The sequence below is a fragment of the Akebia trifoliata genome, chromosome 8, assembly GCF_017979445.1.
Source record: "Akebia trifoliata isolate Shusen 1 chromosome 8, ASM1797944v1, whole genome shotgun sequence".
Lineage (NCBI taxonomy): Eukaryota > Viridiplantae > Streptophyta > Magnoliopsida > Ranunculales > Lardizabalaceae > Akebia > Akebia trifoliata.
Genome location: NC_141382.1, coordinates 6,267,283 through 6,284,254, shown reverse-complemented (window position 1 = coordinate 6,284,254; position 16,972 = coordinate 6,267,283). Strand labels below are relative to the sequence as shown.

At 33.0% G+C, this 16,972-nt stretch overlaps 1 protein-coding gene and 1 long non-coding RNA gene across 2 annotated transcripts; one reads left to right on the top strand and one right to left on the bottom strand.

The window, feature by feature from the left end:
• Positions 1-3,068: 3,068 nt before the first annotated feature.
• Positions 3,069-7,236, top strand: LOC147395745 (uncharacterized). The gene is made up of 6 exons (XM_086449307.1): positions 3,069-3,430; positions 4,299-4,412; positions 4,514-4,580; positions 5,419-5,495; positions 5,749-5,849; positions 7,156-7,236. The coding sequence occupies exons 2-6, from the start codon at positions 4,310-4,312 to the stop codon at positions 7,234-7,236; spliced, it is 429 nt and encodes a 142-aa protein (XP_086305433.1). The 5' UTR covers positions 3,069-3,430; positions 4,299-4,309.
• A 1,592-nt stretch (positions 7,237-8,828) lies between these two features.
• Positions 8,829-11,334, bottom strand: LOC147395744 (uncharacterized). The gene is made up of 2 exons (XR_015180745.1): positions 11,141-11,334; positions 8,829-9,107 (listed from the first exon to the last, which is right to left on the bottom strand). It is a non-coding gene; the product is annotated as an uncharacterized LOC147395744 (long non-coding RNA).
• Positions 11,335-16,972: the final 5,638 nt, after the last annotated feature.

Sequence of the window (16,972 nt, the reverse complement as noted above, 5' to 3'; positions counted from 1 at the left end):
AATTACTTTGAATCATTTGCACAATCAAATGGTATTTAACAAAAAACTTCACGACATAAGGACTTAGGTGCGCATTGGTTTAGATTCGTATCAAATGGTATCAGAGCCAAAAGTCAATACCAGTAGCAACTTAAGGAAACTACTCGAGAGTGAAATCCATCTCTTGAGGAAAGGATTACACAATACAAATGATTTGCATTGCATGGATCACTTAACTTCTTCAGAAATTCCAACAATGATTTGGAGCACAAAAGTACCGCAAACATTTCCAAAATCACAATGAAAATTTTTATTGTAAACAATCAACCCCACAAAAGAGATTTGCAAGAGATTTCCCAATGGTTACCAAGTAATAATAAATTGTTCATCGAACTTCCTGTTAAGACTTCATGAGTCCACAAATCTCAATCTATTTTATAGAGGTGTGAAACATCTTAAAGAAAGTGAACTTTTCATGATTCGATATTTCGACGTTCCATCGTTTGGTTAAAAACTTACTAGTAACAGGAAATTAAGAGAATAGGAATTATTATTTATCATATATTTCTGTCAAATTGAAATATACATTTTATTTGTACATCTCTCCTTCAATGCTGCATGTGGAGTCTAGTCCTTGGTGTTCTCCTGGCCGTAAAGCCACCATTATTCAAATCTGCAAACAACAACAAAAAAAAAGAACAAATATGTCATCTAGTTATTCAAACTTTAAAAACATGTTTCAATGCTGTAGGGATAAATTATAAGATTTTAATATTTTATTTTTATTGGAATGTAGATATTTTAAGAATTTAAAAAGATAATTTTTTTACATTTGCAATCGAATTTGAAATTTAAAAGAGATACTTTTTTACTACTGTTTTGAATTGAAATTTGTTATCATTGGAATTGAATTTGAAATTTAAGAGATACTTTTCCAGCTTCGATTGTGTTCTTTTATGTTTTAACAATGGTCGACATGCCCCCTTGACCTAAGTCTTCTCTTATATAGTAAATGAAAAAATGACCTAAAAACCCTTGATTTTTCATCAATTTATGGAACTAGTAGAGCTGATTGAGCTTACCGTCGCAGGTCTTATATCCACACTTCCAGCGGCATAAAAGGTTTTTAAAATAGCTTTTCGGACAATTTACCATGCAATTTTCAAAGCAAACGCGCGGGTTATTGTATGCTTCATGAAGGCCTACGCATGTTAGTAGAACTATGCACATTAGAATCACTTTCACAGATTTATACGCCCATTTCTCTCTCTTAGGAAAATATATAGGACTTGTATAGTATATATAGTGAGAGGGATTTAAGTTGTTAAGAAGTAGTAATTCTATTTGAGAAAATTATGGAATTATTTTGTGGTGTGGGTGGTGTTTGACGGTCAATGGTCAACTGACCAATTGGTTTAAAACCAGTGGGCCACATCTGGGTTTGTTGTGAGGATTTGGATACCAAAATGAGTCTAACTAGCCTTAATAATTAGTAAGATTTCAATTCTTACTAAAGGTTGTTGAGCTTACCACGTGGCATCCAAAAAAAAAAAATGATCCAATTATAAAATTCTATCTACTTTGAAAAATAAGAAAAAATTGTTATTTTTTACCCTTGAATTTTAATTTTAAATTTCGGAATTCTGTGGAGTTGGATAACTGTCCATATTCAAAACCTTGGATCAAATCCCCACAAAATTACATTTTGATTAAGAATGGTTTGGATTTTGACGATAAAAAAAAGACAAATGTGTTGCTTTCTTCAATGGCAGGAGGCAAATTTGCTACTTTTCCCCCCAAAAATGATGAGTTTGTTGCATTTTTTTTCATTTAAAAGCGATAAAATTCAATCCAATTCCAAATCAAAGTGTAACTTTCGATTTGAATGTTCATTTCGTCACTCGTATATGCATTTTGGGTATTTTAAGAACTATATAGTGATAAATTTGTCACTTTCAATAATGATTTCATTACTTCTGCAAAAGTAGTGAATTTGTTGCTTTGTTTGTTTAAATGCGACAAATTTGACGCTTTGCAAAAAGTAGTTAACTTTCTACTTTTTTTATGGTTAATATCTATTTAGTAAATAACTTTTTAAAATATTCAAAATGCACATATAATAATTGTCAAATGAACTTTTGAATCAAAAGTTACGTTTAAAATATTATTATTATTTCTTTTTATGGGTAAACTAGACATGAACCCATGACCTCAAAGTTACGCATAAAATTACATTATTATTTTTTTGATTATGTATGATATCCCACATCTCTTTTAGGATGGAATGTAATTCTCTTAGATTGTAGAACACTTGTTGCACCCACTAACCTTGTGGATGGAACTTTGTTGGACTAATAAAAAATCAGGATTGGTGATTCAATAATCGAGATGAAGAAAGATAAATTTTTGAAGTATAAGACGATGGAATTTTGGGTAGATAAATCAGGATTGAAGACAAAGTTGAATAAATTAAATAAAAATAATTAATTATTGAGGTGGAAGAGTTTGATTGATAGATTTTTTTTACTAAGAGATTAAAGATGGGCGCATTTAGGTCAACCTTTATTAGTCCGTAAGAAAGGACCCAAGGTCATGAGGCATAACATCAGTTTCAAAACACAAATCTCAAATCTCAAATATTCACCAACATGTGGGAGGTCATATCTAAAATGCCCTTAAAGAAAATTAAATAATAATAATGTTCTAAACAACCATTATGATTAAGAGAACTACTATTGCCACACCAATTCCTATATAAATCACCAAAAAATTGCACATAATTGGTGTGGCATTAGTAAAAAAAATTAAACCTCTCTCATTCTTTCATTTATTCAAGATAAATCTGATAAAAATGATTAGAATATAAATTATCAAAGAATGGGTTGGGTTAACACTGTACCTGACCCACCCAACACTACGTCATATTCCGTGTTTTGCGACTGCACGATTACGCTAAAAACGACTGCTAAAGGCTGTCGTTAATTGCGACAGTTTATAGCAGTCATCTAACCGTCGTTTCTACACACATATAAATTATTAACCATATATCAAGTATACTCTATCAAATCTCTCTCTCTCTCTCTCACAGTTCAATCGGTATCGGTATCTGTCTCTCGCACTCATCTCTCTCTCTCTCTCTCTCAAATCGCTCGATCAGATTCTCTCGTTCTCGCTCTCGCTCTCGTTCTCTGTCTCTCTCTCTCTCTCGATCACACTCGATCTTTCGCTCTCACTTTCGATCTCTCACTCTCGCTCTTGCTTTCGATCTCTCACTCTCACTCTCGATCTCTCACTCTCTCGATCTCTGTCTTTGTATTTGTCTCTCGCATGCACTCTCTGTCCGCAGCATCCAAGATCTAGGGTTTGTGAACTCGCTCCAAGATGTATCTCAAATCTACGAATCTTAAGCTGAAATCAGATCTAGGGCTTGCGCACTCGGATTGGTTTTAAGGTCTGATTTGCTTATTTTTCTATTGGTGGAGCTTTATATCTGGTTTGATTGTTTTCAATTAGTAAAAAGAGATAGAATCATACTTTAGTATTTGGGGCTTTGTTCTGGTTTTCACATTTTTTTCCTTTCCTTTCTTAGATTACTGTTTAGATAGCTAAAGTATTGATATAATGACCTGATGCTTGTTGTGCTTCTATTTTTCTTTCTGAATTTATTTTTTCCTTTTTTGTTTATTATTTTATTCAGAGGTTGCATATTTTGTATGGTTCTTTTTGAATTGAGAAACATATGTAACTAGCATCCAAGTGTAGTGTCTATAACTTAACTTTTACCATGCTCATGTCAGTTATAATTATTTTCCCCATAGTTCTCTTTCTCAATTCATTGTCATTGAATCTGATTACATTTCTTCTTGTTTTTTAACTGGATTTTTTGCCAAACATATAACCATTATGGTTGAGTCAGAACTACAAGATTAAATTGGGCATCCTTGGATATCTACATCATTTCATGATTTCAGTTTCAGTTTTATTGCTTTTTGAACTACCAAATCTTTCAATTTATACTATAAATAGATAAATTAGAATTCCTATCATATTTCATTGTAGCACTATGGATCAATTTAGTAGAGAAAGCACACATGTGGTACTTTCTTTGGATGATAATCATGTCAGTTCTGTCATGAACACCATTACAATCTCATGTTTTTATCTATTCCTCCCGTATTTTGTCATGAACACCAATTATCTTTCCCATGCTTGGCTTAGCCATTTATTTCTTTGAGGATCAAGTTTGTAAGCAACCTTTTGGACTCAAGCTATTCAAGGTATAACTTACTTTGATTATTCTTGTCTTCTTGCTTGTGAAGGTGGTTATGACATGTTGGGTAGAACAAAGGATCAGATAAAAATGAGTGAGCAAGTGAAAGCTACATTGGATGCATGCCAAGCATTAAATTTAGATGGGCTTGTGATTATAGGAGGTGAATATAATTCAGATTGGATAAATTTTTGACTGACTTTAAATAATTTCCACTTTCGGATTCATGTTTCTCACATTTAATTTTGTTTGACTTTGTGTAAGGGTCACATCTAATACAGATGCAGCTCAGCTTGCCGAAACATTTGCAGATGCAAAATGCAAAACAAAGGTGCTTAATATATTTCAGATTAAGATTTCTCTTCCAACTTCTGTTGGCTTATGGACAATGGAAACCTTGTATTGTATTGATTTGCACAAAATGATGTTCACATTTGTTCCATATTCCACGCCACCCTGTAATGCTCAAGGAGGCGATTCACCGACGCTCCATTTTGTTAGTATCCCTGCGTTTAGTCTCTTTCTTGTGTTCATTTGACACCAAGGTACCTTTATTTTCAATAGTTGAATTGAGTAGTTTCATTTAGGATTTGTTAAGAGCTACGTATGTCCATTACCTTAAATGGCCGAATCTTTTTCAATTGGGAATCTCTAGAACTACATGTTGGGACACATGGTGTAACATAAAGAAATTGATCCATCACTACAAAAAGGTAATTTTTTAATTGCTTGTATGATATGGTGTATGATTCTCTTATTAGCAGAGTGTTCCTTGCATAGGGTTATTTAGTGTATTCTTGGTTGCTTTCTAGGCACATTGGAATAGTTTGAATGCTTAAATGTTTTGTTAATTGGGCCTTGCTTGATGGGTTATCTAGATCTCAACTAGTTCCTGTGCAAATATTTGAGATGTAGGGTAGAACCTGTCACCATAGGTTGTTCTACACTTGACATTCCTTGTAGAATAGGGATATTGAGTGGAGACTTTTTAAAAATATTCATGAACTCCTAGACACTTCTCTTTTTGCACTCTTTAAGTGTATTAAATTGGTCATATCGTTTTACTTAAATGAATATGGCATAATCATTTAGTGCATGGTTTAATGATTTTGTTGTCTGCATTTCATTTTCCATTGATTTAAATGCCTCTTTCTTCTTTATCTTTTCAGGGGTCGTCATGCATCCAAAGTAACTGAGGAGGAAGAAGACGAAGAGTGCCTTAAGGAGGAAGAAGATGGTTATTCTGGTTATTCCCTTGGGATGCTTTCTTGGTGGTGTAATTATCACATAAGAAAGAAAAAGAAGAAAATGAAAAGTTGACGTTGAAAATTGTAATTAATAAATGATACACTAAAACAATACGATGATCTCTTCTAACAGAGTGGACGGTTTTCTGAATGGAATATGCTTGGTTTTGTTACAAATAATGTCAAGGATGATCTTTTTGGGTTTGAGTTGCCTTATTTTTTCCCCTCTGTTTATGCTGCTCTCATTTGCAGGTATTCAAGGGAAGATGAGGGATTATCAACTAGCTGGATTGAACTGGCTGATACGCCTGTATGAAAATGGCATTAATGGGATTCTTGCTGGTTTTGGACGAGTTGGGGATGACAACGAATTAAAAAATATTAAAAAAAATTATTTATATGAAATTTGGGACGAAATCGGTATTTCGTCTATTGTTTCGATCGACGATAACTTGACCGCCCGGACTCCAAAACTGACAAATGAATACTCTATTTCACCCAATACAAAAATTTACATTTTTTGCCAAAGGAGACCCCTAAAGTTGATGTCGTTTTCATTTTTGACGATAATTCGACTTTCTGGTCTCCAAAAATGACAAATAAATAGTCCATCTTTAATAATTTTTCGTTACGAATCCAATGGTGTAATCTAATCTTAATAATTCTTACTCTAGCAAAAATTTACTATTTTGGCCTGGTCCAACTCGGTAATCGAGGATTTTGTAACTTTTATGTGCGGACTCGTATTTGAGCATGCTTACAAGCTAAAGTATGTTTTTCGATCATTTTAAATCCAATGGTGAGGTCAGATTCCATTAAAAATGATCAGAAACATCCTAAAGTTTTACCCCTAAGTCCCACTTTCAAGATTTTCTAAAAATTTCACTATTTATTTTCCTCGAGATACGAATCGAGAACTCGGGGTTTTACAGATTTCCTCTGCAATAGAAGGTAATTCAAAATGATTAGGGAAGGAGGGATCAAACAAAATCCTAAAATATGTTTTAACAATGAAAAAACATTTGAAACCCTAAATTAATTATGAAAAATCTAAGATTCAATCAAAACCTTAACAAACATGAAGATTTGATCACAAATCAAACAAGGCCCTTAAACTTTCGATCAAACGCCGATCGATTCGGCCCTAAAAGTTGTAAATCGAATCTGATTGCGTCTTCAAAATCACAAATTCTTTGAGTAAGAGATCGAGCGAAGATCTATAGATCAAACTCCGATCGATTTGTTTCTAAAAAAAAATTCCGATCGATTTGTTTCTATAAAAAAAAATTTGATCGATTTGTTTCTAGAAAAAAAAAAAAGACTGAGAAGAACGACATAATAGAGAGAGAGCGAGAAGAGCGACGAAATATAAAGGGAAGATCAGTCGAGTGAGAGTGAGAGTGAGAGAAGAACTTCGATCCTGTTGAAGACGAGTTCTGTAAACGAAGAAAGATTTGAATTTTTTTTTTTAGTGGCTATTGGCACCCCCAACTTTTACTTATTACAATTAGTGCGTTGAAGCGACGATTGAAAACTGTCGTAATAAACGACAACCTTTAGCAGTCATTTTTAGCGCGGTTGTGACGTCACCAAAACCGCAATATGACATAGTGTTATGGCGTGACTAATATGACTTTCACAATACCCCTCTAATAACAGGAACCCCGAGTTGATAGATTTGAAGATAGATATGCCATGATATCTGATATGAGTACCAAACTATTAGTTGACAACAATTAGAATTAATCAACTATTGGACGAAGTACTCTCCGTCAAACACTTTCTCTCCCCCCCCCTCCAAATGGGCAAAACGGTTTAATAAAATGCTACTCAATCTGTAATGAGTTGCGATAAATTGACTAAAATAAACTACTCAAAATTCACTCATTGATGAGGTATGTGCACATAATCATATATCTTTTTCTTCATGATACACAAGAAAAAAATAAATCTACGGTCCCGTGCACACATCCAACAGAACAAGTAAATCTTGATTACTTTATTGAGTCAATTTATCATTAGTCTTTTGGAATAGTGTTTGCAAGGCAACTTAACACCATATGTTACCCAAAGAAACCTCCATGTGCCAAATCATCTAGCGTCATCTGCATAGGCTCTGAACAACCAATCACAACAGTTGGATCTATAGCCATCAAATCAAAGTCAAGATAAAGTTTATTTAAATATTAGTAGGAAAATCTTGTAGTCTTATTTAACATAACTTTACCTAAAGCTAAGCAAGTAATAATATTTTCTATTAGTAGATAGATATCTATCTCTTTACCCAATTGTAATTTAAAAAGGAGAAAATAAAAAAGAAACATAAGAGAGCTTCTGTTACCGCAACAACTTTTATAAGCCAAAAAAAAAAAAAAGAGAAGTGTTTACATTTCTAAAGAGTTGGTGTGTCTTAAGTAAAAGTTGGTTTACTAATAGAACCTCTCTGAAAAGACCCTATTTACCGAAAAACATTACCCGGAAACCAAAAGGAAAATGCTGAACTGGCTTACTTTGACACTACGCCCAACGCTGTGCTGAGGTGATAATCTGACTTAAAAAATGTACTTGGTCCATATGCGGTTGATCTGACAGGTGCACAGAAACATAGATCTTTTTTCTGCAAGATACAGAAGGATAAATATTTACAATTTCATGCACCTGCCACATCAATCACATATATTTTTACGATTTATTTTATCATTAATTAAAGAGTCGTGATAAACGTATGGGTTAAAACATACATAATTTATACGCAACTGCATGACAAAACACAGAATCGTAGATCTTTTTCTTTGGGATACACAAGGAAAAGATTATTGATTTTGTGCCCTTATCTCTTATCAGTGTATTTGTTAATCATGTTGTTGCATCATTTTATCATTAGTCTTTGTCAAAGGAGTTTGATATTCTAGTTAGAAAGTCTTCACTCAATCTATATTTGATTGGCGTGGCACAAACGCGGAATCATAGATTTCTTTTTTCGGGATACATAACTATACATCTCATAAAAGATTAGCAGCTGTATATCCCAAGAAAACAGATCTATGGTTCCATGTCCGTACTACGACACACAGTCGAATATTGACCGAGTGATGACTTTATAATAAGAAAATCATTATTCTTGTCAAAATTCAATTTTTCTCGGTAGAGTCCTGGTCATATGAATTGCCAGGTGGCATAATAAAATGACTCCATGACGTGGACAAGTTTAGGAGCCGTAGGTATTTATGCCTATGGATGCCCAGTTCCCTTAGGATACATTTGTTATGGGGAAGTGCAATCTTGTATCTCGAGGCATTTGGATCAATGGTACTTGAACTAATAACAGGAAATTGAGAGAATATAAATTATTATTTATTATCTATTGTTTATCACATATTTATTTCAAATTGGTAATAAACATTAAAATTAGTTACATTTCATGTGTTCTCTTATTTGGCATCATAAGAACAAAAAGTGTGAACATTGCATCGATTCACCCCATTAAAAGCTAAGAAGATTATGTAAGGATTTGTCTCTCTTCGTCCATATCTCCCCCAATGCTTCGTGTGGGGTCTACTCCTTGGTGTTCTTATGGTTGACTAAGCCATCCTTCTTGTCGCTTGTGTCGTCTGCAAACATAAACAAAAAAAGAAAAAAAAGAAAAATTTCATCATGGAGATGTTAAATGATGTTGTGTGTGGCCCACTAATTCTTGGATTTGGACCATTCGATTTTAATTGATTGGTGAGCTACCTTGAGATGGGTTAATCAAACTCACCATAAAGTCTTAATTTGTTGATCTATGCTCTAAGAGTTAATACTTGATTTTTCTTATTAAAAAAAAATTACACAAAACTAAATTAGATTCCTTGAGTGAATTCCAAGGCTTCGATGAAAATAGGGTTCGAATGTACAGAATAAAATCACCAATCAGACTAATATCTGATTTATAGGTTGGACCAAGCACTCTGGGATTGGAATTGTTGATCACAATGATCTAACCATCCCCTATTTTAGAGAGCTCGCATTTCAACAATTGAATCATGTTTTAAAATATAACATTTTCAAATATTTTCTTTTCAAGATAAGATTTTTGATTTTTTTTCATATTGTGCCACCTTTCGTGTGAGACTAAACCTGTGGTCACGGGCACTACTCCCTCAAAAAGCCTTATGAGCAATAGGTTGAGTCAAGGGTCAACAGGACCTTGGAAGGAGGTCCCAAGAAATTCATAGCTTCGTGGGTTTCGAACACTTGACCTACTCTTTGTTGAGGAGCTTAACAAGGCTCAGTTTGCTATTAGGCCAACCCTTTGGGGTTTCATTGGAAATGACATATTTTTAATATATAAAAATATATATAATAAATCATTAATCTATTCATTAAAAAAAATACTAATTTATCTATAAAGAAGTCATTAATCTATGCGCTAAATCTAGGGCTTAAAACGAGTCAGATATAGTCCGTATATGAGTTTGTCCATATCCATATCCGGATTTAGATCCGACTAGGATCATAATAGTTAAAATCATATCTAAACCATTTTACTTTTATTAAATCAGTATACGGATCCATTCCGATCAAATTAATTGATTCGGGTCAGTCGGGTCGGATAGTGTCAAACCATTTAAGGTTATTTTAAATAAGATTGCTAAAACATGGTCTAATGGTGACTTAAACTCAAAACCTCTCCATTTTAAAGAGAAGTCATGGCTATTACGTCAAAGTATTGTTGGTTGATGTTAGATAATTTGAAAAATATAAAAATATAACTTGCAAAGTAATATATCATTCAAATCTTGACGGATATAGGAATGAATCCATATCCGACCCGGATCCGACTCGAATAAAGGAACATCAATTCATATCTAAACCATATTTTAATTTGGATAAACTTGATGGGACCAAAATCCGCTAAATTCAGATTCAGGGCACTCAAATTTCGGATAAAATTCGCCCCATTTTAAGTCCTAGCTAACTTCAAAAACAATTCATATAACTACATAAATTTGTTTTATAAGGTTCAATTCTTGATTTGGTTTGATTCTATACAAGTCTTAAATCGGAACCAAACCGCAACTTGTTCCAAACCAACCCAAAGCTATGGGTTTTTGGATTCTCAGTTTGAACCGGGCCAAGTTGCTCTCCTAGTAAATAGTAAAGATAATAAATAATGTTTTAAAAATAGGGCCGATCATTGACCTATGAATGACCCGGTCGGTCCAAATTAGTTGGACACAAAACGAGATATTAATTAAGATTTTGGGTTCCTTCCCAAAACAAAATGTAATTACTCAACTATAAAAATATGATTCAATGCCAAAGTGAAAAATTATAAGATTTTTTTTATTAGAATATAGATATTTTAAGAATTTAAATAAAAATTAAAAAGATAATTTATTACCATTGAAATTGAATTTTAAATTTAAAAGAGATATATATATATATTTTTTACAATTATAATTTTAAAATTAAATTTTTTACCATTGGAATAGAATTAGAAATTTAAGAGATACGTTTTTATTGGTTGTGTTCTTTATCTTTGGACAATGGTTGACATGTCCCATGACCTAAGTCATCTCTGATATACATAATGAAAAATGACCTAAAAACCCTTGATTTTTCATCAATTTATGAAACTGGTAGAGTTGATTGGTCTTACCTGAAATAAATGAGGGGCAGGTAATTGCACACGAAGCCTCGCATAAAATATTTTTGAAAACGTTTTTTGGACAGTCTGCTTCGCATTTCTGAAGGCAGTCCAACTCATCTGCGTCGTGAAGGCGTACGCATGTTAGTAGGACTATGCACATTAGGATCGCTTTCACAGATTTGAACCCCATCTCTCTCTCTCTCTCTCTCAGGAAAATATAGAGGACTTGTATAGTATATATAGTGAGAGGGATTTTAGTTGGTAAGAAGTAGTTATTCTGTTTGAGAAAATTATGGAGTTATTTTGTGGAGTGGGTGATGTTTGACGGTCAATGGTCAACTGACCAATTGGTTAAAAACCAGTGGATCATATCTGGGTTTGTTGTGAGGTTTTGGATACAACAATGAGTCTGACTAACCTTACTAATTTGTAAGATTTCAATTCTTACTAAAGCTTGTTGAGCTTACCATGTGGCATCAAAAAAAGAAAAAAAAATAACATGATCCAATGCTATAGGGTGGTCCTAGAGGGCAAAATTCTATAACTTAGAGAAAATAAGAAAAAGTTGGTTTTTTTCTTACCCTTGAATTTTAATTTTAAACTTCGAAGTTCTGTGGAGTTACGTATCTGTCCATATTCAAAACCTTGGATCAAATCCTTAAAAATTTGTTTTTTTTTTTATATAAATAATTTGCTATGAAATCAAGAGGGTCTGTAGTGTTGGATTCCCAATGTGTTTATCCATCTGAGCACAAGGACCCTTAGTAAGAGTCATTAGAAATCAATTTCTAAATTTGAGGAAAATTTTCATATGTTATCTTAATATAGGAAAAAAAAAATAGTGGACACTAAAGTAAGGTTTTCTTTCTAAAAGTTACCTAATTTTTATGTGATACATTAACACTCTATTTAATTTAGTAAAGTTTTTTCATCTAAATGTCCACTCACCAAGAAAAAAATATACAATTTATTAAAAAAATCTTTTATTTTGATTTCTTTTAATTACCTTACTGATTTGTGACACATTTAAGTGATTTGTGAAAATAAATCATGAATGATGAATGGCATACCCATCATTTTGAAGATATAAGCGTAACTTTGGATCTTGGTGTGCATTTTCAAAATTGACAAATTTGTTGCTTTATTTATTTAAATTTAGTAAATTCGTCACTGTGTGTATTCTCACAAAATATCTAAAAGGTATATATGATTATAGCTAAATATCTAAACGTTTTTCGATGCTAAAAAGACATCTGAAACAATGCCAATGAACCATTCACCTGAAGTATCATTCTCTTCTTCCACAAAATACAAGGTACCTTGTATGAATAATATTTAAAATGTTCAATAAATATTTCATGTGAGTTGGTTTTTATGATCATTTTCTATTCTTCTTATTCAGCTGTCTACTAAAGTTAATAACGGACGTAGTTCGCCTAATATTTTGAAAAGTAATTATCTCAATAATGAATAAAATTCAGAATTCAAATTCGACGCTGATAAGGTATGTATATACTTAATATTTAAAATTTTAATATATAAAAAATCACTCACATTCGACTTCATGTTTTGTCTAATTTTTAGACTTATATGTTTTTTGTTAGGAAATTGTTATCTATATAATAAACACATCTTCAATAATACCTGTCTAACTTTTATTTTTTATAGGCTGAATCCTCATCTCCTCTTATAAAGCTAGAGTCTGAAGACAACAACATTCTAGCTAGGGGAATTCATCTGATTTCATCTGATTTTGATCAAAAGGTATGTGGTCGTTTGTCTTACAATATCCCCTCTTGGGATTTATCCGGTATATTTATTATGTTGTAAGATTTTAAATCAATTTCTTTGATTTGAAATGTGTATCTATGCACATACAGTTTCTTATTGCATGTCGTTGAAATTGTTAGGATGAAATGAAATTTTTAATCCTCGTATTAATTGATTTCTTTAGCGAATAAGATGTATAAATTTTAAAAAATATATTATTTGAAATGTTATATCATGGTAAATTTAAATACAATCAGTTCGTTATTCATACGTAATTGTTAACTTCATATTTTAAAGGTGTGAAGTACCATACGAATACGAGTAATTTATGCAATGTTGTCATTTGTTGTAGGAGGGTGGGTATTCCATGAACCCTGTGAAGTCTAAAAGAGATGTGAAACCTTCAGTATATTTGAAGCCACCCTATGCACCCTTAGATATACGAAAAAAGAAGAAGATATGCAAAGAGTTGAAGTGGGATGTATGCATGTTTCAGATTTCATTTTGATTATGTTTGTTCTAATATTATTATGAATGATATGTAATTATTTTACGTACTAATTTGTAGAGATGCGCTCGTAATTATTTTCATGATCCTAAGCGCCCCTTTACCAACGAAGAATTAACGTTGATAAATTCACATCACGTTGATATAAATTTGGAAGACAGGTATTATATTCCGAGCGCATCTATTGATTCACTTCGATCATCATTATTCACTATAACATTCTCCTTTTATACAAATCTAATTGATCAAATGGAAATATTAAACATGGATTTCATTTTATATATCAAAATAAGCAACAGATACATAATACACAATGGTGGAGTATTGGAATTAGAGAGTTGGGATTCACGACTGGATCACTCCCAGTCGGGACATGATGTTACAATTATTCTATGATTTTTAATTCCTAATTTTGTGGCTGGTCGCTGCACTTACCACGCGTGGTTGACCATTTATCCAGCTCAGGCTGGTCGTTTGATGTGACCATAAGCAATGGGTCTTTTTTCGATGTGTTAGAACGTTCGACTACTATAGATTGTTAGTGATCACTGACTAATCATCTTCGTCTATGCCTATCAGTCGTGCATGTGATTCCCAAATATACAAACCATTCGTATACGACCACCTTTACATTACAAGTTCAATGGTAAAGATAGAGAGGAATAACCCGGATTCCAGTTGTGACTCCACTCTCATACGCGTCCCATACCACGTATGAGCTTGGTGGTCCCTACCGTACATCCCAGGATAGTACACCACTCCAGATGATATGATGTACTATCCCTTCAGGCATTCACAAACTCTTTAACAGCTTACAAAATAGCTACATATATATATTATTTTTATTTAAAAATAAAAGAGAAATTAACAATACAAGGTTGAGAATTGATATCCAATTTCCTACCATGTAAGTGTGGCCACCCGGCCTAAAATAAATAACATAACAGAAAGGTAAACAGCGCCTCGCGCTAACAGAAATTTAAATAAACATGCAACCAATAATATTATCCCTAGATATCTATTCACCAACCTACACACAACATAACAACGTAAAATGCAGACATCTATTTTTACAATTTTCAATCTCTTCAATAAAATATCCATTTCCTGATATTCATCAACTCAATATGAGTTCATTGAATATTAAATCACATTTTCCAACTATAGAATTTATTTTTATTAATAATATTGAAAAAGAACACAAATTTTATATCAAAACGGGGTCTGAGCAGTGCACAAAACCCAATTTATGAAAATAACCCATTAAAAATTTGTTAAAAATACAATTAAACATATCAAACATGCAATTTCTTTGGTGAATTTTTGAAATAACAAAAGAATTCTATATTTTGAAAATATATCCAATTTTTTTTCGATAAAATCCTAAATGCAATTTTCACAATCTACGATTACTAATAGAAATTTAGAGTTCCTTACAATCTCTAGGAAAAAGGATCGAAGCTCGAGGTGAACGATGCGAAAATCGAAGAAACTCGTACTTCGAGGCAATTGATTTTTAAAATCGACCTGGTGATTTCGAAGATCTCGATGTAGTCATCATTTCTACCTTCTACGACGGAGGACGGTTTGACCCCAAAACGGATGAAATCCGAAGTCAAAATTTTGAAATCCCCATATATACGTACGGCTGATTTTTGACGATATCGGGTGAAAAAGAAAGTGAAACGAAAAAATGTTGGGTGGGTTTTGTAGATGTCGAGGCTGCAAACGTTTCTCCCTTCTGCATCGAAAGATGGTTTGACCCCGAAACGAACGAAATCTGAGGTTTAAATTTCGAAATTTTCGTATATAAATACGGCTGATTTTTGAAGATATTGGACGAAAAAGAAAGTGAAATGGAAAGAGATTAGGTGGGTTTTGTAGAGAACGCAGCTGTGGACATTTCTCCCTTCTGCGTCGATTGTCAACGACAAGCCGTTTGTGAGAGATCTGAGGTGGAAGATCGGAAGAAATCAAAAAAAAATTCGTATTTCGTTGGTTGGTTTTGGACGAGTTGGGGATGACAACGAATTAAAAAATATTTAAAAAAATTATTTATATGAAATTTGGGACGAAATCGGTATTTCACCTATTGTTTCGATCGACGATAACTTGACCGCCCGGACTTCAAAACTGACAAATGAATACTCTATTTCACCCAATACAAAATTTTACATTTTTTGCCAAAGGTGACCCTTAAAGTTGATATCGTTTTCATTTTTGACGATAATTCGACTTTCTAGTCTCCAAAAATGACAAATAAATAGTCTATCTTTAATAATTTTTCGTTACGAATCCAATGGTATAATATAATCTTAATAATTCTTGCTCTAGCAAAAATTTACTATTTTGACCTGGTTCGACTCGGTAATCAAGGATTTTGTAACTTTTATATTCGGACTCGTATTTGAGCATGCTTACAAGTTAAAGTATGTTTTTCGATCATTTTAAATCCAATGGTGAGGTCAGATTCCATTAAAAATGATTAGAAACATCCTAAAGTTTTACCCCTAAGTCCCACTTTCAAGATTTTCTAAAAATTTCACTATTTATTTTCCTCGAAATACGAATTGAGAACTCGGGGTTTTACAGATTTCCTCTGCAATAGAAGGTAATTTAAAATTATTAGGGAAGAAGGGATCAAACAAAATCCTAAAATCTATTTTAACAATGAAAAAAACATTTGAAACCCTAAATTAATTATAAAAAATCTAAGATTCAATAAAAAACCTTAACAAACATGAAGATTCAATCACAAATCAAACAAAGCCTTTGAACTTTCGATCAAACGCTAATCGATTCGGCCCTAAAAGTTGTAAATCGAATCTGATTGCGTCTTCAAAATCACAAATTCTTTGAGTAAGAGATCGAGCGAAGATCTATAGATCAAATTCCGATCGATTTGTTTCTAGAAAAAAAAAAGACCGAGAAGAGCGACAGAGTAGAGAGAGAGCGAGAAGAGCGACGAAATATAAAGGGAAGATCAGTCGAGTGAGAATGAGAGTGAGAGAAGAACTTCGATCCTGTCGAAGACGAGTTCTGTAAACGAAGAAGGATTTGAATTTTTTTTTAGTAGCTATTGGCACCCCAACTTTTACTTATTACAATCACTGCGTTGAAGCGACGGTTGAAAACTGTCATAATAAACGACTGCCTTTAGCAGTCATTTTTAGCGCGATTGTGACGTCACCAAAACCGCAATATGACATAGTGTTATGGCGTGACTAATATGATTTTCACAATACCCCTCTAATAACAGGAACCCCGAGTTGATAGATTTGAAGATAGATATGCCATGATATCTGATATGAGTTGACAACAATTAGAATTAATCAACTAATGGACGAAGTACTCTCCGTCAAACACTTTCTCTCCCCCCCCCCCCCCCCCCCTTCTCCAAATGGGCAAAACGGTTTAATAAAATGCTACTCAATCTGTAATGAGTTGCGATAAATTGACTAAAATAAACTACTCAAAATTCACTCGTTGATGTGGTATGTGCACAGAATCATATATCTTTTTCTTCAGGATACACAAGAAAAAAAAAATCTACGGTCCTGTGC